Consider the following 22,870-nt stretch of genomic DNA (forward strand, 5'->3'; position numbering starts at 1 on the left):
ACAGAAAAGAAAAGTAAATGAAATCGTAACTGTAGTAGGTACTAACAACTTAACCAGCAATAAGTTCAGTATGAGAGAGAACATGAAATGATTGTTGGAAGAGAAAGAGGCAAGAGTAAAGAGTGAGAAAATGAAAAGCATCAATATTTTACCTTGATATGATAAAAATGAATTAAGAAGAAGAGCTATGATGGCAAACGATTCAATGTATAGGCTGTGTAGAAGGAATGGATGTGAGTTTTTGGATGTGTGGAGTGAGTTCGATGGAAGACTGAATTTGTATAAGAGAGATGGGCTACACCTGAATGCGTTTGATATCAGGAGTCTAGAAAAACTAATAACTGGTGAAAGACCTAACACAGAGTGTCAGGGAAACTAATGATGGCATGGAAATGTTGATGAGGAGAGAACGATTTCGACTTTGGGTTTGTCTGGTTTGGGTCCATCAAACATGTGTGCAAGGATGTCTACATGTATAAGGAACTAGAGAAGAACAGAAATCTGCAAGTTGTCCAACTGTGTCATGCAAATACTGACAAGAGTATACAAAAGAACATGCAGATAGATTATTATGTCTGTACATGAATCCTAGGTGTAACAGAAACAAAGGAGTAGAATTTGTTGCCTAATCAATATGTTGGGATCTCAAGTTTGTCGGCATTAGTGAGACCTAGTTATCAGAATCAGACATACTAATTGTTAGCAAGTGTAAAGGGTACACTATTTTTAGGAAGGATAGACAAGTTAGCAGAGGAGGGGAGCATGCTGCTAATAATATCAGATGACTTCAATCCAGTTAGAGTTGAGACCTATGATTGTAGTACTACTACTAACAGTATTTCATGTGGCAGTGAGTTTGATGCCATCTGGTGTGTGGTGGAATCTAACAAGATCAATTACATAGTACGGTCTTGCTACAGACCTGGTGGGTCAGTTGCTAGTGATGAAGAAATGCATCACCAAATAGAAATAGAAAAGATAAGCACAAAAAGAGTAATCATAATGGGAGACTGTAATTATCCAAATATTGATTAGGTAGCAGTAGAATCTCATGAGAAGAATGAAAATGCATTTATTGAGCTGTTGTGGGATAACTTCCTCAAGAAGCACGTGACAGAAAGAACTAAAGGTCAAAGAGTGTTAGATTTGATTATAGTGTCAGAGGGCATTTCAGTTAAAGACAATTATTCTGTCTCTGGCTGGCGAGAGTGATCATGTAGTACTCACTTAGGAAGTGACTAAGTTTATGAATGTTCCATTAAGAAAAGGTTACATACTGAACTACAAAGCAGGAAATTATAATCAACTGAGTACTTACTGAGTTCAGTGGAATGGGATTGGTTGCTGAATGGGAAGAATATCAACAGTGCATGGTAAGCATTTAAACAATACTTAAATGATGCAATATCAGAATATGTCCCGAGAATTCAAAGAATAAATAGGGTAGGAACCAAATGGATGCATAATCTTATTAAGCAAGAGATTCGTAAGAAAAGGATGATGTGGTAGGAATACCGTGTGCATGAGGATGATGTCCATTATGAAAATTATAAGCAGCAGGCTAGAATAGTCAAAACTGTTGTATGGAAAGCAAAGTCTTGAGTATGAATAGAAACTGGTTCTGCATGCCAAAGACAACCCACAAGAATTCTATCAATATGCTATAAGTAAAAGAAAGAATAAATATGAAAGAATAACTCTTCTAAATGCAGATGGCATGAGGGTTGCAGATACAGAAGAGGTTGTTCAACTAACGAGTGTCCATTTTGTTCAAGGCTATCAATCTGGTGTACACGACATTGTGATCACTGCTACCTCTTTACTGGATGAAGAAGCTCAGATTTATGAGGACGAGTTATTAGACCTGTTGCACAAACCGAATAAGAATTTAGCAATGGGAACTGATGGGATATCAGTACATGTGCTAAAAGAGTGTTCAGCTGATCTGGCTATTCCTTTGACCAGGCTGTTTAATATGAGTCTCAGAACAGGGAAGATTCTACAGGAATGGAAAGAATGTATAGTAATTCCATTGCACATGGGTGGTCCTAAGACTGATGAATACAACTATCGACCAATTAGTATCTCATGAGTGGTGATGAAGATTTTGGAAAAATTAGTTAGGGCTCACATTCTGAAATGGGTTTACAATGAATCAATACTTTGCAATGAGCAACATGGGTTTACTAAGGGAAGGTCAGGTTTTAGCAACTTGCTCACATTCTATAACAATGTTACCATTGAACTAGACAACGGAAATGGATACACCATGACACTTTTGGATTTTGCTAAGGCCTTTGACAGAATACTGCATGGTAGACTGTTGCATAAAGTGGAAAATATGGGTTTGGGTTATACAATATTAACCTGGACAACGAAAATGGATACACCATGACACTTTTGGATTTTGCTAAGGCCTTTGACAGAATACTGCATGGTAGACTGTTGCATAAACTGGAAAATATAGGTTTGGGTTATAGAATCTTAGTGTGGATCAGAGGATGGCTGACTGACAGATATCAAAGTGGTATATAGGAAGGGGGGGGGGGGGGGATATGAGTCTGCAAGATTTAAGGTAACCAGTGGTGTACCACAAGGATCAATGCTTGGTCTGCTGTTATTCAATCTGTACATTAATGATATTGGGAAGGATTTGACAAGTGACATACAGCTATACAGCTATTTGCTGTTAGGTAGGGTAATCAGGAATGCTGTTGATAAGGTACTTGCAGAATGATTTGAATAGGGGAATTGTGGGCATGGGAAAGTAGATGTCAGTTCAATGTCAGTAAATGTCAAGTCATTCATTTCAGCGTGATTAGATATCCAATGTCATATTATATTGGTGAGATTATGCTACAAAAAACTGATGAGGTTAGGGATCTTGGAGTGTTAGTACATAGGAAGTTGAAGTTCAGGGGCCTTGTAGCAAAGATTGCAAATACAACTCAAAAGATAATTACAATGCTGAAACGAACATTCACATCTAAAGATAAGGATGTCATTTTGCCTCTTCACAAGGCCTTGATAAGACCTCACTTAGACTATTGTGCATTAGTGTTGCCAATTTAGCTCTTTTCAAATCTAGCTCCTTCAGAGCTTGTTTCGGCTGTTATTAGTTGTTTATAACCTACTCTTAAAGAAATTGTTTTTAAAAGTTTTCCAGATGTTCACATTTGATAAAGAATTTTATTGTACATTTGATGTGAGTATCATGCACGTTTCAAACATGCAATGACGTCAGTCAGTCAGTCAGTCACATGGCCCAACAGTTTGTCATTTTGTTGCCTTGAAGTTGATAGCACCGCTACAAGTTAGTCTGTTGCACAGTGTTCTGGTTGGTAGTTAAAATAGCGAGTAGGAAGTTTTCAAAGACTGATTGTAATTTGTTGCAGTAAAGAGTTGTATAATACCCTTCTTCAAAAATGAGCAAAGAGACAAATAAAGCTTACAAGCAAAAATTTGGTAGAGAGTATTTGCAAATGGGAATGTTTAGTAAATGGCTGCATGAAGTTCCTGGTGATGCTACAAAAGGCCACTGTAAGTTCTGCAGATGTGATATAGCTGCTAAATATTGTCAGCTTGTAAAGCATAGTGAAACTAAGAAACATCTTGTTGCAGTTCCACATAAGGCTGTTCCTACATGAATATGCTTGTGAAGAATGAGACAGTGAACTTTGAAGGCAGCTTAGTATTATTTTTTTGTTGTCATTCATCATTCAACAATTGTGATTATTTAGTAGATCTTTGCAAAAACATCATCCCAGACTTTTTTTTAGTAATTTTCATTTGGCAACAGTATTCTGCACAGGTCTGGTCTCCTGGTTTCCCTTCTAATTCTGATATGTTGGAGAGCGTACAAAGGAGAGTGTTAAAAATTATATCAGGATTGTGGAATGAAGACAGATTGAGAATTTGTAGAATGCAGACACTTGCAAACAAGAGAAGTGATATGATTGAGACTTACAAACTTCTGAAAGGATCATACAGGATTTTGATTGATGGAATTTTTCAATTCCATCAATCATAGGATGGTGCGTGATTGGAATGGATTGCCATTGAATGTTGTGAGTACAAGCAGTCTGAATGAATTCAAGAATAAGTATGATAGCTGGCATGCGTAGTATGTGGCCTCCCTCAATTAGTCCCCGACTCCATGGAGCTCTCTCTTAATAATAATAATAATAATATGAGTGACAATTAGTGTGTAAGCTTTCACATAAGACCAGACAAATAAATCTGATGTGAGTTAGAATAAGTTTTAGAGAACAAGATTAAAAAAAAAATTTAAAAGTTGTTCTCTGATAGTTATGCCTAGCTAATTAAAAAGGAAAAAGAAAGTTTGCAATGATCATAAGAGTAGTAGGTATGAAATGAATCTCACAGAAAAGAAGTAGATTTTAGTGGGGGGGGGGGGGTGTTTGCAAGTGAGAGATAGACAATCTAGATTGGACAGTGTCTGACAGAAAACGTGGAAGTCAAATGACCTCCACGTTTTCTGCATTTCAGATCATATGTACTCATTTCTGTTGGCTATTTGCACTTTGTACTAGCTGTGTTTTGTAAATATGATACAGCATGCATGCCACACACACTTTTATTACACTGCAATAATAATAAATTTAGTTTACTGTATATTATCATGTATAATGCGAACTAGAAATTTTGTTTGAAAACTAGCCCTAAAATGCCATGTCCACGTATAATGTGATCTGTTAATCTTGTTCCATAACATTATAAATAATACAATACGAATTAACGAAAGAATCCTTTAAATTCTTCTTCATCGTTTGAGTCGTCAAACATTTCATTTATAAATTCATCTATAGGGATTGCGTCATCAGTGTAGCAGTTGTCGTCATCGTCTTCATGCTCTCCAATTTGTTGTGCATCATCCTCACTTTCGTATATGACGTGATCTTCGGATCCATCCATTGAATTACTTATTCCACATTTAAGAAATGAGCGTTGAATTATTTCAGATGGTATCGAATCCCATGCTTCTTTAACCTAGCTGGTGACGAGGGTGATCTCAGGCTTCTGAAAATTTCCACCCTTTGTCATCTTCACCAAACCAGATGACATCCATTCTCTCCATTTTTCACGTAAGCGATCTTTAACTGGCTTATTCAAGCTGAAATCAAGCGGCTGCAAAACGGAAGTTAGACCACCCGGTATGACTGCTAGGTCTGTACGTAGCTCATGTGCTTTCTCTTTGCTTGCCTCTGTTAAATGCGCCTGGACTAGCATGCTTTGCTGACGTAACAAGCTACCTGGATGTATGTTCCATACTTGATCCAGCCACAATTGTACACCTTCTTCATCCTTCCAACCTTTCTGATTGGCACGAACAATTACATCTGGTAGAAATTTCATATGCTTCGGAATTTTTTTCCTTTTAAATATCACTGTTGGCTTTAATTTGGTTCCGTCTGCCATGCATGCTAGAACAACGGTAAAATGCGTTTTTATCACGTCCCGTTTTTTATGAAGACACCCTTTTCACCAACTGAGTTTAATGTTCGATTCCCAGGCATATCAAAGTACATGGGCATCTCATCCATATTGCCAATTTGGGAAATTTCATATCCATGACACTTCCGTAATTTTATGATAAATTTATGGAAGGACTGTACTTTTTCTTCAAGCTGCTTTGGTAACTTCTGCGCAATTTTTGTTCGGTGTCATAATGTTAATGCTTTGTGTTCCATAAATCTGTTGCACCACCCAGGCGAAGCAAGAAAAGATGAAATACCTGGTGTGTCCTTGAATTTGTCATTCTTGAGTTGTATAGCTCGAAAACGAATTGCATTTCTTGTTGCTATAATGCCAACTTGTTGTTGCGTCAAAATCCATTCATTTAGCTCTTCTTTGAGTTCTAGAAAGGATGCTACATCTCCACGATGGGCACGTTTCGTTTTGGGGATTTTTTCACGACTATCTTTTTGCTTACGCCAAAGTCTAATATTACTCTCTGCTACACCAAATTCTCTCATAGCAACACTGTTATTATGTTCTTCTGCAAACTGCACGACATGCAATTTAAATCCTGCTTCAAAAGATGAGTGTTTACGTTTCTGTTGGCTCATTTTCAGGCTAGGTTTGTTTAACGAATAATATTTAAAATGAACTGTGGGTAAACCGATATACCTAACTGTGCTCTATTTATCTCACTGTGCTCTATTATTTGGCAATGGAGAGCGCATGCGCAGATACGATGCGTGCTCGGTCGCTGAATGTGAGTGGGTCAAGTAGATTTGGTTGCATAGGCATTAGGTAGTATATATTGTGTGTGCAAGTCTAATAAGATGTTATATTTTTTAGGATCCGCATATAATGCAAACTCCTAACTTTAAAGTAGTATTTTTTACCATAAATTACCATATATTATACGCGATAATATACGGTAATCCTTTATCCAAGTGTAAGCAAACAAAGTTTGCATCTGAAGTATCTTCATGACTGAAGCAACTCGTGGTAAAGCTCTCATCACTACTTGTCTTATTATCTCCCATATCCTTACAGACATGTATAATGCTATGCTTATACATGTCTGAAGGGCAAAAAGGAGCCAAATCCACTACCCAGACCGGTTTCGACCTTTACTGAATGTTCAAGTACAGGTCAAACTCCAAAAACTAAGCGCTGTTCCCCTCAGTAACAGGCTCACCCTGCCACTGAGAACTCTCCGAAAAGGTTGGCTCTACACCGTGGCAGGCTCACCCCCACCACTGAACAGAGCTGCTCATTTGCTCATATTTCATCTGAGGGGTAAAAGCAACAGGGCTACCTCAGTTAACTTCATGGGCTAGAGCAGGGGTCGGCAACCTGCGGCTCTTTGAATGAATAATTGCGACTCTTTTCGTTATTAAACAATCTATTTTTGAATAACAAAATGAATGTTATTTATTAAATTAGAAACTAAAAACCCTAAATTTACCATTTGCAATAAATTAAGGACATTTTATATTTAATCAAGGACATTTTACATTAAATCAAGGATATTTTACAATTGAAAATAGCACATGCAATGCTGAAAAATTTAATACTTTCATGTTTGAACTCTTTGAAATCATACACGATAATCCTTCTTTACATTCTATTTACATTTTACAAAAATTCTACTTTATGGTGAATATGACTTCCCATTTAAACGCACTAAATAAGAAACTACAGGGAAAGGGAAATACAGCATTTTGCTTTTAGAAGAAGTGATTTCGTTTGCGCAAAATTATATTTGTTTGTGATAGACTTAGAGAAAGGCACATTATTACATTTTCTACGTTGAAGAAATATCAACAAAAACAAGCTGATAATAATTCCATAAATTTAACCTTTTTCAAAAAAATTGTGGTAAATAAATATGCGATCTGCATTTAATGGGACATTTTAGGAATTTAGAAAGAACAAGGCAACTATATGATTTTTATTGTGACCATTCGAAATTAATCCTGCCGAATTAAATTTTTCACCTTTTGCTGGAATTGATGAGGCTGCATTTCAACTTGAGTTAGAGGACCCGAAAACCCAGGATTTGTGGAATTCAAAATTTAGAAATCTTAAAGTTGACCTGGAGGAGTTGGAAAGACAAAAAATCTACCCTTGCAATACAAAAAAATAGTCTGAAATAGAAGATCTTAAAAAGCAAGATCAGATTGTATTTGACACGTGGAATTGTTTACCGGACACTTACATTCGGTGATTTCAAACATACGCATATGGACTTCTATCGATTTTTGGATCGACATATTTCTGTGAGCAAATATTTTCTAATATGAATTTTATTAAAAGTAAGTTGAGAAACCTACTAAACAACGCAAGTCTTTCGTCATATTTGAAAATGAAAATTACAGCGTATTCGCCGCATATTGAGAAACTATCCCCAGAAGTTCAACAGCAAAAGTTGCACTAAGAAGATATTTTAAATTAAAAAAAAATAAAGAAAGAAAGAAATAGGTATGTTATTGAATTTTATACATATGTTTTTGCAAGGAGGAACAAATCTTTGTTTTATTATTTAATATTTAAAAATATCATATAATTTCGTGTGACATGTCACCGTGTTTTTCAAATATGATAATGTTTTAAAAAAAAAAAAACTGAATAAATAATTTAATTATAATATTTTTCAATGTAGTTTCTAAATTTAAAGCAGTGATGAGCAATTAAATAGTAAATCAAATACTCAGTTCGATCTGCATAAAGAATATTTTCTTTTTCTTTGATAAGAAAGTATTAATTTATTTTCCATTATTTTGGTATATTTTAATTTTTTAACCTGCATAAATAAATCCACATGTAAAAATCAACATTCATAAAATAGATTTTTAACTAAAATATACTAATTCTGCCGTACAAAACAAACACCGTGGACCACACAAAAAACCTGAGAGGGCCGCATGCAACCCGTGGACCATTGGCTGCTCATCACTGCATGCGGCTCCCTAAATTTTTTTTTAACAGATATAATTTTAAAAATGGCTCTTAAATCCAAAAAGGTTGCCGACCCCTGGGCTAGAGCATTGTCATTCATTACTCCTCCCCCCACACACACACCCAGGACCTGGTGACAGCAACAGCCGGGCCTCAGTTAAAACTTCATGGGCTACAGCATTGCCATTCATCACCCAAGCTTCCAAATGGTTTCGACCTTTATTGGGTCTTCAAGTACAGGTCAAACTCCAAAAACTCAGCTTTGTTCCCCTCAGTAAAAGGTTCATCCTTCCATTGAGAACTCTCAGAACCGGTTGGCTCTACACTGTGGCAGAGCCACTCATTTGCTCATATCTCATCTGAGGAGTAATAGCAACAGCCGTGACTCAGTTAACTTCATCGGCTACAGCATTGCCATTCATTATCCCCCACCCAGGACCTGGGTGACAGCAACAGCCGAGACTCAGTTAAAACTTCATGGGCTACAGCATTGCCATTCAACACACAAGCTTGCAACTGGTTTTGACCTTTATTGAGGTCTCATCAGTGGGAGCCAGATCCAGAAGTGGTGATACTAAGGTGGAAATAATGGAGAAGTCATATTTACCTATACGAGTTGCCAAAAGGTGACTCACCTTATTATTAAATTACTCTGGATTTAGAGAAAGATGTTAGAAGTTTTTTCCACCTTGGTTAGACTATAATAAATTTAGTTTAATCCTTTATCCAAGTGTAAGCAAACAAAGTTTGTGCCTGAAATATCTTCAGGATTGAGGCAACTCGTGATAAAGGTGGACCAAGCTCTCATCACTATTTTAGTCTTAGTATCTCCCATAATGCAAAGTACATCTCCTTTTGGCCCTTCTTAATGCATAGCATTATACATGTCCAGAGATGTGTTTTGCATTATGGGAGATACTAAGACAAGTAGTGACGAGAGCTTGGTCCACCTTTACCATTTGTTGCCTCAGTCCTGAAAATACTTCAGGCACAAACTTTGTTTGCTTACATTTGGATAAAGGATTAAACTAAATTTATTATAGTCTAACCAAGTGGAAAAAAACTTCCAACCTTTATTACACTGCAATGACCTATTTTGTATTAGAAAATTGTATCATGCAATATTAATTAATTTGTTATTGTTACCACTTACACATGGAACTAATATGGAAGGACAGATTGCTAGAAAGATGATAATAATACTCTGACTGATCAACAAGCTATTTTGCAATTTTGAGTACAGTGTTGCATGCATTTATTTAAATCTAAAAACATTTTACATTGACCATTAACTTAAAAGTTATACCTCAAAAACAAAAAAACACATTTTTCCATCTTATCAAATTCTAAAGATTCTGAATGAAACACAAAAAAGAAAAGACCTATTCTTATATGAAATTCATATCTGAACTTTTACACCTTGTGTATGTAAATCATATATTCTCCTATAATCACGTAAACAAACCAACCTTGGAAGCAATTATTTCCTCTGCTGGATTCTCAGGATTATTCTGTGACAGCCTAAGGTCTACCTCCTGTTGTGTTACATTCAGCCAGTCTTTGAATGTTTTCAGTTCCTTCAAGAGCCTACGACTAGTCCGTAATGCCTTTTCTAGTACTGATTTATTATCTGTCACCTAATAAAATAAGTCAAAAAAGTAAAAAAGAAAAGGTACAAATTTTAAAAACTGTAATAAACATATAATTTATAATTATCAAAGAAAAAGCAAAATTTCTAAAATTTCAGCAAAAAATTATAGAGAAATAATGAATATTAGATCCAACAGTATTTCAAAGCTAATGAATATACAGTAAACCCTCGATTTAATGGACTTAACAGACAAAATTTTTGGTCTGTATGTACCATTTGAGAAAATTAACACCCTGGTAATTTTAAAATGCATTTAACAAAGATTTGCTAATTAAATTAACCAGGTTATTTTTTGCTATTAATTCCCTGTTATTTTTAACAAATTTTTGCAAATAGGCCATCATATGCTGGAAAAACATTGTAGTAATTCAGCCGACATAAATGAGTTGCCGCTCATAAAACATGTTCTGCGAATGATTACGACATGATCACACCAATCGCACTGTAATTGGTTCTTTTGTCGCATGGAGTGACTTTCTGTGGCAGTTTTATTACACACATTTTCATAATTTTAGGGAGTTAATTATAAAAAAACAGCAGAATTCAAAAAAAACTTGATAGTTTTTTCAAAGCAGGATTACCTAAACTAAGCATCTCAACATCGAACATTAACTTCATATTAACTTATCTAAAAGTGTGAAAACTGTGTTAAAAATTATGTGTAAAACAATTTTTTGTTATTACAGTGCTAATATTGATAAAATTGCAGTATAATGTTACAGATATTTTTATTTTAAAAAAATCCCGATTTAACGGACACGCCTTAGCCTCTATTAGTCCATTAAATCGAGGGTTTACTGTATGTAGAAAATTAAGAAATTTGAAAATTTTGAAAAGCAGGCTTATGAGAATAAAATCTTTGGTATCAGAGTTGTCTTAGCTTGCACTACTTAAAAGAACATGAGCTGCCCAAATGTCAGTGCATTTCATAAAGGTTTAATTGGCATGACAGCTGTTTTGAACTGGTTGGTTCTCTTCAAAGAGCAGGTTCGACTAGTCTCTTCAGAGACTAGCCAAAATATATTCAGCTTCAAAATAATGTTGGATCTCTAATAGCCATTATTTCTATATAATTTACTTCACTGAAATAAAGCTGTATGGCTCGTTCTTTGATAAGTACTATTACACACCAACCGATAGTTCACTTATTGATAAATACAACTCTCTCTGACATCAGATTGCTTTGGTATTGAATGAAACCTTGCTCTCTTAAACTTCCAATGAGAGATTTGCAGGGGGAGGGTCTGCGCTGCTCAGTGGTAAGCTGAGCCTGCCACTGAACAGAACCCAACCAGTTCGAAACAGGTATCAGGCCAGTGAAACCTGTATTAAATGCACTAATAAAAGGTGAATACATGGACAACTGGGCAGCACTCATGTTCTTTTAAGTAGTGCACAAGCTAAGATACTTTGATGCCAAGGACTGTATTCTCATAAGCCCTCAGGTCAAAATTTCTGTAAGTTTCTACATATATCCAGCTTTAAAATAATGTTGTATCTTTAATATCCACTATTTCTGTATAATTTATAATTTATACAGATGCGGTTAAAGAAGTGAGCCCAGCAGGGGGAGAGGATGTTGCAAGTGGGAACATTGAATGTTGGAAGCATGACTGGATGGGGAAGAGAGGTGGCAGACATGATGAGGAAGAGAAAGTTGGACATTTTATGTGTGCAGGAGACAAGGTGGAAGAGGGAAAAGGCAAAGGAACTGGGAGATGGATATAAATTGTTCTATTCTGGAGCAAATAAAGAGGGAAGAAATGGTGTCGGAATTGTGATGTGTTTTAGAATGAAGGGCGAAGTACTGAAAGTGGGTAGAAGGAATGACAGGATCATGCAAATGAAATTGGGTCTTGGAGAAGAACAAGTTGTCGTCTTATGTGTATACGCCCTGCAAGTTAGCTGTACAACAGAGGAGAAAGATGAGTTCTGGAACATGTTAGATGAAGAAATGAGTGAAATGGAAGAAAACGAGATGGTGATTGTTGGAGGAGACTTGAACAGACACATAGGGAGACAGAATAGAGATTGTGAAAGGGTGCATGGTGGCCACGGAGTGGGAATGGTGAACCAGGAAGGAGAGAGAGATTATGGATTTTGCAGTAACGTTTGATCTGGGAAATGTGAACTCGTTTTTCTACAAGAGGGAAGAACATTTGATAATATTTAGAAGTGGTAACAACAGTTCACAAATTGACTACATTTTGATTAGAAGAAAACATCTTAAGGTTGTGACAAATTGTAAATTAATTCCAACAGATCAAGTGGCATAGCAACACCGACTGCTGTGCGCAGACTTTAAAATAAGATCGAAGATAAGAACCTCTGGAAGCCATTAGATGAAGACAATTAAATGGTTTTGCTTAAAAGAAGAGAGTGTGAGGAATCATTTTAGGGAGAGGGTGTTAGAGAGGATTTGGGATGGACCATAAAGTGCACAAGATTGTTGGAAACATAATTCAAAAGTAATCCTGAGCTGTGCAATCGAGGTGCTTGGTGAGACATCTGGAAAGATTAGAGAGCAGAAGGAGGGTTGGTGGTGGAATAATAATGTACAAGAAGCAGTGACAGCTAAGAGGAAGGCAAAGAAGAAGTGGGATGAGTCAAGAGTGGAAGAGGACAGAGAGAGAAAGCAAGAAGCCAAGACAGTTGTGGTGTAGGCGAAGGCCGTGGCATATCAAGATCTGTATAATCAATTAGAAACAAAGGAAGGACAGAGAAAAATTTACCAACTAGCAAAATGTAGAAATAAAGCAGCAAAGGACATCTTACATGTAAGGCAGATCAAAGATGCTGAAGGAAGAGTGTTATGGAGTGATGTGAACATAAGAAACAGATGGAGAATATACTTTGAGGAACTTTTGAATAAGGAAAATGCAAGGGCTCACAGAGAAGATGGGCAGCCTTCTGAGGGGATGGTGCAGAACATCAGCAGAGTGGAAGTGAACGGGGCCATGAAGAGGATGAAGAATGGAAAATTGGTGAGCCCAGACAGGATTCCAGTGAGGCATGGAAGGCACTGGGGGGAGAGGGAATTTACCTGCTGTGGGACCTGTTTATGAAAGTTTGCCAACAGGAAAATATACCCGAGGAATGGAGGGAGAGTACTCTTGTTCCCATCTACAAGGGTAAAGGGGATGCACAAGACTGTAAAAATTACAGAGGAATAAAGTTGATGTCCCACACAATGAAGATCCTAGAAAGGGTTCTTGATGGTAGATTGAGGGAGGAGGTGGAGATTGCAAAGGAACAATTTGGCTTCATGCCTGGTAGATCAACAACAGATGCTATCTTTGGGTTACGACAGATGATGGAAACATATCGAGAGAAACAAAGGGAGCTACATTTGGTATTTATTGATCTGGAGAAAGAATACGATAGAGTGCCAAGGCAATAAGTCTGGAGGTGTCTGAAGGAGAAGAAGGTACCAGAGAAATATGTCAGGTTGGTGCAGGAGATGTACAGAAATGTGAAGACAAGAGTTCGGACCTGTCTGGGACAGACAGAAAGTTTTCAAGTAACAGTTGGCTTGCATCAAGGGTCAGCATTAAGTCTGTTTCTGTTTAATATTGAGATGAAGGTGGTGACAGAGGAGGTGAGAGAAGACACGCATTGGACAATGTTGTATGCAGATGACATCTTGCTGTGTGCAGATTCAAGAGAAGTGGCAGCTAAACTGGAAAGATGGAGGATAGTACTGAAAGAGAGAGAGGTATGAGACTGAGCAGAAGTAACACAGAGTATATGTGTTTCAAAGTAAATGGCAGCCAGGAGACAGATCTGGAGTTGGAAGAAAATGTCATCAGGAAGGTCGGTGTCTTCCTTATGACATTTTTAGATGAATGTCATCAGGAAGACACCATCATCATCAATCAATGAACCTAAAGATACTTAGGTTGATTGTTGAACCTAAGTATCTTTAGATACTTAAGTTCAACAATGAAGAGGATGGTGAGGCTGAGAAGAAAGTGGGATGCAGGATACAAGCAGGATGGAGGAACTGGAGAAAGATGGCTGGAGTGCTATGCGATAAGAGGGTGCCGATAAATCTGAAAGGCAAAATCTATAGGACAGTAGTGAAGCCAGCTATGACATATGCAATGCAAACTGTGGCCCTGAGGAAAAATAACATCAGCAGGATGGAGGTAGCAGAGATGAGAATGCTTAGGTGGATGTACGGTGTGACCAGAAAGGATCGTCTGAGAAATGACTATGTGAGGGGAACAGTGAAAGTTACGAACTTAGGAGCGAAGATACAGGAAGCAAGGTTGAGATGGTTTGGTCATGTGATGAGGAAGGAGGACGAATGTGTGGGAAGAAAGGTCATGCAGATGGATGTGCAAGGAAGGAGGAAGCGTGGGCAGCCGAAGAAGAGATGGAGGGAGTTGGTAGAAGAGAACTTGAGGATGAAGAACTTCGATGTGGTGACAGCCCAAGACAGGAGGATGTGGAGGAGACTCATCATTAACAGCGACCCCACTTAAGTATGACAAGCTGCAGAAGAAGAAGAAGTGGTAGTAGTAACCCAAAACATGATATTTCTGAAAACAGTACACAAAGACAGTTATACATGAATTAATGTACATTAATTCATGTATAACTGTTTTAGCTATGTAATGTTTCTGTCCTTTAATAATAATAATAAATACCCTAGCTTTGTTTTTAAATCAATATTACCATAATTATCTGGAATGATCTGAAGGAAACTAAAATATCCAAATATAGTTAAAAATCATATAATCCTTTCTTTTTTTCTTCAACAATTTTCTTCCAAATGTTCAGACTTGACCGAGTTGTCATCTAAGGAAAACTAACTACAACAATGCATCCATATGTTACTTTTTCTACTGTTCTTCTTTTTTTTTTTTTTTTAAATTTTTCACTTTAAACATCCATCCATCTGTTGTTAAGACTTTGAAAAATCATCATCCCCTTTGTGTGGTTATTAATATTATTAAGGCATTTCCATGAAGCCTGAAAACTCATTGCGAGATGCATGACCATTGTTATGGTATATGCAATCCCTAGACAAGCACTATTTTGCAGTAAAATTGCATCTCAAGAAAATATGTAAAATTAAAAAACAAAACCTTGTATTTTTATGGTTGAGTTACAATTCTGCAGTTTTTTGCCACTCACCAAACTTGCCATCCCGAGGTATTGGTTTAGTTGCTCAGTGGGTTATAACAGCCTTGGTGGGATATTCACACTAACCATGATAACCACAATGATTATCATACTCCTTATGCTTATTCACTAACAAAGCAGTCAAAACTACAAATATTGATTCATAACCTGCACCAGATGTAGTTGTGACTGCTTTGTTGCTTTGTTGGTGAATCTATTCCAGACATCTACCATTCAAAACAAAAAATCTAGTCTTCACACCCCTTACAAATTACACTCTTACACAACTTTGATCAGTGACACCTTGTTCTCTCCAGTCCTGCATGTACTGAAAAATTTCTTCTGCATCTGCTATATGTGTCTAGCATATCATCTCTTTTCCACCCATTAACAAAACTTCGCAACATATAAACCTTCAACCTATCGGCATAGAAATTAGTTCACTGACCTGTTACCATATTGGTTGCAAACCTCTGAATGCTCTCTACCAATTCTCGTCTCCAAGAAAACATTGGTAATCAAATATGCATACAGATACAGATGTCATACAAAGTTTCATAAAGAGGGATAATAATCTCCTTATCCCATCCCTACTTGGTGATTTTTTCTACATCGAGTTTTTTTTTCCCTCTGTTCTTTTGCAGCATGTTTCCTGACCATAATTCTGTCATCCCTAAATCTCTAGCTTCATAATTTCTTGCAGACTAATTGTATGTATATCAGTGGCAACCAGTGAAAATTTTAAGTGAGGGTGCTGCACAAAAAAAATCTTTTTTTTTCCTAATCAGTAAAGAATTTATTAATAAATAAATTTACATATTAAAAATAAAAACATACATATTAGTTAGTAATGATGTAATTTTTTCATGTAGTACTGTCATATCCTGTACACCCCTTGAGGGTACATGGCAGGAATTTGATGATGATGATGATGACATATTAAAAATTGCTTTATTAAAAATATTTCATCCTAACCACAAACAAACACCAATAATAAAAGTTTCGTATCAATAGCAATCACAAGCCCAAACGAATATCGGCATTAGATCGCAGTGCATTTGTTTCGTGTAACGATAATGGATAAAATATAATTCTTTTCATTTTTTCAACAGTGACAATCATCATAATTCAGCCTTGTATCTACAATAAATAAATAATTGTTATTTTAACAAAATAAAATAAGATTTACAAAAAATAGTTCACCATGAACATGCACCAATAATAAACTTTTCGTATCTCACAGAAATAACGCATGGAAGCACATAATACATCCCAACCTGCAGTGTATCATATGATGTAACGTGCAAGCGCACATGAATATTGGCTTTAGATCGCAATTATCGTTACACGAAACAAACGAAAAAATAATTCTTTTCATATGTTCAACAGTGACACTCATCATAATTCAGCCTTGTATCTATAATAAATAAATAATTATATGTTTTTTTAACAAAATAAAATAAGATTTACAAAAAATAGTTCACCACGCACATGCACCAATAATGAATGTTTCATATCTCACAGAAATAAGGCACACAAGCATACTAAAGATCCACTGCCGTTTGAGCAGTGTGGGAATGACGTAACATGCAATTACAAGCACAAACAAATATCGACGTTAGATCGCAGTGCATTTGTTTCATAATCTAAAGTGTTAATAGAACAATTCCAATTATTAACTATTCAATCAATCTCGAAATATAAGCTGTAACATTTAACAGGTATTGCATTTATATAATGTTGTAAGCATTGTTATTATTTATAAACACAAACAAAATTTAATTTTTTCAGTTTTTCCTTGGGGGTGCTGCAGTGTCGCAGTGCTTATGTACGGGCCGCCACTGATGTATATAAATACACAGCTTGTAGCCATTCTATAGTCTGTCCTTAAACTTTGCTACAGTGAACTGGTAACCATTATCCTTTGGCTAAACTGCTAGTCTATTGAGATCATCCAGCACGATCTATTATTTAGTAATGACTTCCTGAATTTAGCATTAGTAACAAACAAAAGTTTATTTCCACTTAGATTACTCCATATATCAGTGTTCAACCTTTTTTACTATGTGAGCTACTTTTCTATACGAAGTTATTCGGCGATCTACTCTCTTATATAGATCATGTTCCCCCAACCTGATATCTGATTACGCACAACTAAGCAGTTAAATGCGCTAACTTGCTTCGGAGGACCCACTCTTCCAGCCTTAAAAACTTTAAAGAAACTAAAAACTTTATTTGTGTATTTAAAAATTTATTTATCACTTTTTATTTTAATATAACAAATAAAAAAAATATATTGGAATAAAATATTTATTTCTCTATTTTGGAAAACCAAAGTTAGAAAAAAAACGACAGATTGATTACAAACTCACAAAGTTACAGGAAATGCTGGTTGATTAAAAAAAAAGTTATAATGTGATATTTGGCATTGTTTGGACCTCACAATATTTTCATAGTCAGGTTGATATGAAGAAGTGGCCAATCACAAACAATCATCCAAATGATCATTTGTAATTTGGTTTCTTAATTTATTTTTTATAACATTCATATTTGAAAAAGCGGATTCTGACAAGTATGTCGAACCGAAACACGACAGAATTTTTCGCACAATATCAGTTAATATTGGAAATTTTTCACATGTATACTTCCAAATGACTTCATTGTTTATTGATTTTAAATGTAAACTATTCTGAATGTGAAGACTATTATACTTTTTTTATAATCTTTGTTAAGTAGCTTTATTTTATCCTCCTACATGTTTCGCCACTCCTTTTCTATTGGCATCCTCAAGGAATACAAACTAGTAAGCCAAAATGAAGGTTACAGACTAGGTTATAACTGATAATTCTAATTCATACAAAAAATTGGTATTGTGCGTGACAATGTGCGTGTCTCGTTAACGTAATTTATTCTTTATGGTTCATTACGTAATTGTTATGAAAGTTCATTTCTTTGATGTTTAATGATCTGATAAAAGTTCTCCAAATTTCTGGTAAAATTAGACCTTGATTCTTGTTTAGGTTTTCAGTTTTACGGGCGACTGTAGCTGCTTCTTTAAAGGTTCTTGAATGGTAGTTATCTTCTATGTATGGCATAAGGCTCTTATCCCTCTCAATATGATGGTTAGTAGAGGTAAAGTGGCACGAAAGGCCTTAAATGTCTTGTCTGTTATTTCTGACATATCCTATGTGTTCTTTCTTTCTCGTTTCAAAGCTTCTAGAGGTCTGACCTACGTAACTAATACCACATGAGCAAGGTATATTATATACTCCAGAGTACTTGTAGAATGGGTGAGGATCTTTCGGTGATCTTAAAAATTTCGGAATAGTGTTGACTGCTTTGAATGCCACTCTGATCTTATGCGGTTTTAAAAGGTTAGATAATTTGTTTGAAAGGTTGCTGACAAAAGGAATCGTAATTGTACTGATGTATTGGACGTCATCATGTTGTTGATGTGGTATATCAGTAAAGAGAATCTTGTTATAGAGTCTTTTTGGGTAACCATTTAAAGAAAGTTCTCTGGATATTGTGGTTAATTCCGTTAGTAGGTCATTCTTGTCTGTCGTATACTGTATAGCTCTTTTCTTGAGACTATGGATAATGCTAAGTTTCTGAGCTATGTGATGGGCTGAGTTGAAATGGAGGTAACGTCCAGTATTTGTAGGTTTTCGGTATACAGATAGGTTGATACTATTATTGGATTGTTTCTTTATTAAAATGTCAAGGAATGGCAGTTTTTTATCTTTTTCCATTTCTAATGTGAATTTGATGGTATTGTGGAAACTATTGATTTGGTTGAGGTAATTCATTGGTTCTTCTTTCGTATGATCCCAAATGATAAAGATGTCATCTACATATCTGTACCAAATTTTTGGTTTTGGAATGATCTGGGTTAAGATTTTTTTCTCTAGATCTTCCATGAATAAGTCAGCACAAGCAGGTGATAGGGGGCTGCCCATAGCTAATCCAGTGAGTTGTTTGTAGATCGTTTTTTGCCAAATAAAATAGTTAGAAGTTAAACAGTGATTGAACAAATTAGTGATGTTTTTTGCGAATAAGTTGTCTAAGATGTTGATGACTTCAAACACTGGAATGTTAGTAAACAGAGAAGTAATGTCCAAGCTTGCTAGTATATCCTCTTCAAGAATGGGGATGTTTTTTATTTTATCTATAAAATGTTTTGAGTTTTTAATATAAGTATCAGAGACGTGAATGCGTTGTTGTAAAATCTTCGCAAGATACTTTGACAGTTGGTAAGTGGGAGAATAGATTCCATCAACTATTGGGCATAATGGTATACCTTCTTTATGAATTTTTGGAAGCCCATACAATCTAGGAGTAAGTGGGTGCATAGATTTTAGTTTTTTTATAATTTCTATAGGCCAGTTATTCATTCCACGTAATAATTCATTGGTGTCATTATGGTTTTTAGTGGTAGGATCTCTACTGAGAACTTCATATAGAGACCTGTCAGATAATAGATTTTTAATTTTTTCTTCATAAGCTGAAGTATTTAAAATAACTGTATTATTACCTTTGTCGGCTTTGAGTATGATGATGTCTTTATTATTCCTTAATTTGAGAAGCATTCTTCTTTCCATTTGGTTAGAGTTGGTGTTAGGAGATCTTGACTGAGCTGAAAGCATTATGCTACTTTTTAATCGTAAGTCATTAGCTATTGGAACTGGTAGTAATGAGAGGGCTTTTTCTAAGTTGCAGATGAACTCTATTTTAGGAATGACAGTGGGTTTAAAAGCAAAGTTGAATCCTTTTTTGAGGATAGAGATCTCAGGTTTACTTAAAACGTGTTTAGATAGGTTAATTATCACTTGGTAATCTGATAGAGACGGTTAGCAGTTGCTATGATTATCATACAGTATATTGAATTTATCAATTTGTGTCCTTTTGCTTTGATTAAATGTTTTGGTAAAACTGTTGCTAATCATATTGTCTAATAGTTGCCATGTCTCAGCGTCAAGATAATTAGAGATATCTGTGAATAAATTATAGCACTGTGAGTCTATTTTGCTAAGCATGAATCTCGTATGGCGAATTCTTTCTCTAAGAAGAGAATACGAAGTTCGTTGGTAAATCAAGTTGGCTTGTCTAGTTTTATAATATTGTTTCAAACGAAGAAATTTTGGGATCACGCTATTGTCTCTACATCTTTTTAAAAAAGTCAGATGGTTTAAATACCTAGCTTTTTTGCATTTTAAACCTTCGAGATTGCGTACCTTTTGTTTGGTGAATTCGTTGATCCTGTTCATTGTGTTGAATTTTTTCTTGACAATTATTCATAAGACTATTGCACTTTTTTTATAATCTTTGTCAAGTAGCTTTATTTTATCTTCCTACATGTTTCGCCAATCCTTTTCTATTGGCATCCTCAGGGAATACAAACTAGTAAGCTAAAATGAAGGTTACAGACTAGGTTATAACTGATAATTCTAATTCATACAAAAAATTGGTACTGTGCGTGTCTCGTTAACGTGATTTATTCGTTATGGTTCATTACGTAATTGTTATGAAAGTTCATTTCTTTGATGTTTAATGATGTGATAAAAGTTTTCCAAATTTCTGGTAAAATTAGACCTTGATTCTTGTTTAGGTTTTCAGTTTTATGGGCGACTGTAGCTGCTTCTTTAAAGGTTCTTGAATGGTAGTTATCTTCTATGTATGGCATAAGGCTCTTATCCCACTCAATATGATAGTTAGTAGAGGCAAAGTGGCATGAAAGGCCTGAAATGTCTTGTCTGTTATTTCTGACATATCCTATGTGTTCTTTCTTTCTCGTTTCAAAGCTTCTAGAGGTCTGACCTACGTAAATAATACCACATGAGCAAGGCATATTATATACTCCAGAGTACTTGTAGAATGGGTGAGGATCTTTCGGTGATCTTAAAAATTTCGGAATAGTGTTGACTGCTTTGAATGCCACTCTGATCTTATGCGGTTTTAAAAGGTTAGATAATTTTTTTGAAAGGTTGCTGACAAAAGGAATCGTAATTGTACTGATGTATTGGACGTCATCACGTTGTTGATGTGGTATATCTTAACCCAGATCATTCCAAAACCAAAAATTTGGTACAGATATGTAGATGACATCTTTATCATTTGGGATCATACGAAAGAAGAACCAATGAATTACCTCAACCAAATCAATAGTTTCCACAATACCATCAAATTCACATTAGAAATGGAAAAAGATAAAAAACTGCCATTCCTTGACATTTTAATAAAGAAACAATCCAATAATAGTATCAACCTATCTGTATACCAAAAACCTACAAATACTGGACGTTACCTCCATTTCAACTCAGCCCATCATATAGCTCAGAAACTTAGCATTATCCATAGTCTCAAGAAAAGAGCTATACAGTATACGACAGACAAGGATGACCTACTAACGGAATTAACCACAATATCCAGAGAACTTTCTTTAAATGGTTACCCAAAAAGACTCTATAACAAGATTCTCTTTACTGATATACCACATCAACAACATGATGACGTCCAATACATCAGTACAATTACGATTCCTTTTGTCAGCAACCTTTCAAACAAATTATCTAACCTTTTAAAACCGCATAAGATCAGAGTGGCATTCAAAGCAGTCAACACTATTCCGAAATTTTTAAGATCACCGAAAGATCCTCACCCATTCTACAAGTACTCTAGAGTATATAATATACCTTGCTCATGTGGTATTAGTTACGTAGGTCAGACCTCTAGAAGCTTTGAAACGAGAAAGAAAGAACACATAGGATATGTCAGAAATAACAGACAAGACATTTAAGGCCTTTCGTGCCACTTTACCTCTACTAACCATCATATTGAGAGGGATAAGAGCCTTATGCTATACATAGAAGATAACTACCATTCAAGAACCTTTAAAGAAGCAGCTACAGTCGCCCGTAAAACTGAAAACCTAAACAAGAATCAAGGTCTAATTTTACCAGAAATTTGGAGAACTTTTATCAGATCATTAAACATCAAAGAAATGAACTTTCATAACAATTACGTAATGAACCATAAAGAATAAATTACGTTAACGAGAAACGCACATTGTCACGCACAATACCAATTTTTTGTATGAATTAGAATTATCAGTTATAACCTAGTCTGTAACCTTCATTTTAGCTTACTAGTTTGTATTCCCTGAGGATGCCAACAGAAAAGGATTGGCAAAACATGTAGGAGGATAAAATAAAGCTACTTGACAAAGATTATAAAAAAAGTGTAATAGTCTTATGAATAATTGTCAAGAAAAAATTCAACACAATATTCTGAATGTTTATTATCTCAAGTTCTACTTCAGTTTGGTTTATATCAAATAGCCCACTAATTTTATTTGAAATTTCTGTGATGTTCAAGTTTTCTTGAAATGGATTATTCATAAAAGATACAATCATTTCAGTTTTATTAAAATCTTTAAATCTTGAATTTATTTCTTCCTCAACTAATTCTATTTCACGAATAAATTCTTTTAAATCACAGCGAAGCATTTCTTGATTTTGTTCAAAAAATTTAAATAAATATGGGAGATGTCTAAATTTGCGATCATTTATATTTTTCTTTAATAAAAGTAAGTATTGTTGGAAACTTTTTATTGAACTTAACATGTCAATTAAATTTTTATCTCTACCTTGTAACTCT

The 22,870-nt window shown here is 35.4% G+C and overlaps 1 protein-coding gene across 1 annotated transcript in view; it reads right to left on the minus strand.

Moving 5' to 3' along the window:
- Dys (Dystrophin) overlaps positions 1-22,870 on the minus strand; it is a 923,162-nt gene that overhangs the window by 512,239 nt on the left and 388,053 nt on the right. Inside the window, exon 33 of the mRNA XM_090409612.1 lies at positions 9,903-10,070. Coding sequence (XP_090265738.1) covers positions 9,903-10,070 — 168 coding nt within the window. The remainder of the gene's footprint in view (positions 1-9,902; positions 10,071-22,870) is intronic.

This window comes from Typopeltis vanoorti, chromosome 19, assembly GCF_054136105.1.
Source record: "Typopeltis vanoorti isolate ZY-2024b chromosome 19, IOZ_Tvanoo_1.0, whole genome shotgun sequence".
In the NCBI taxonomy this organism is placed as follows: Eukaryota; Metazoa; Arthropoda; class Arachnida; order Uropygi; family Thelyphonidae; genus Typopeltis; species Typopeltis vanoorti.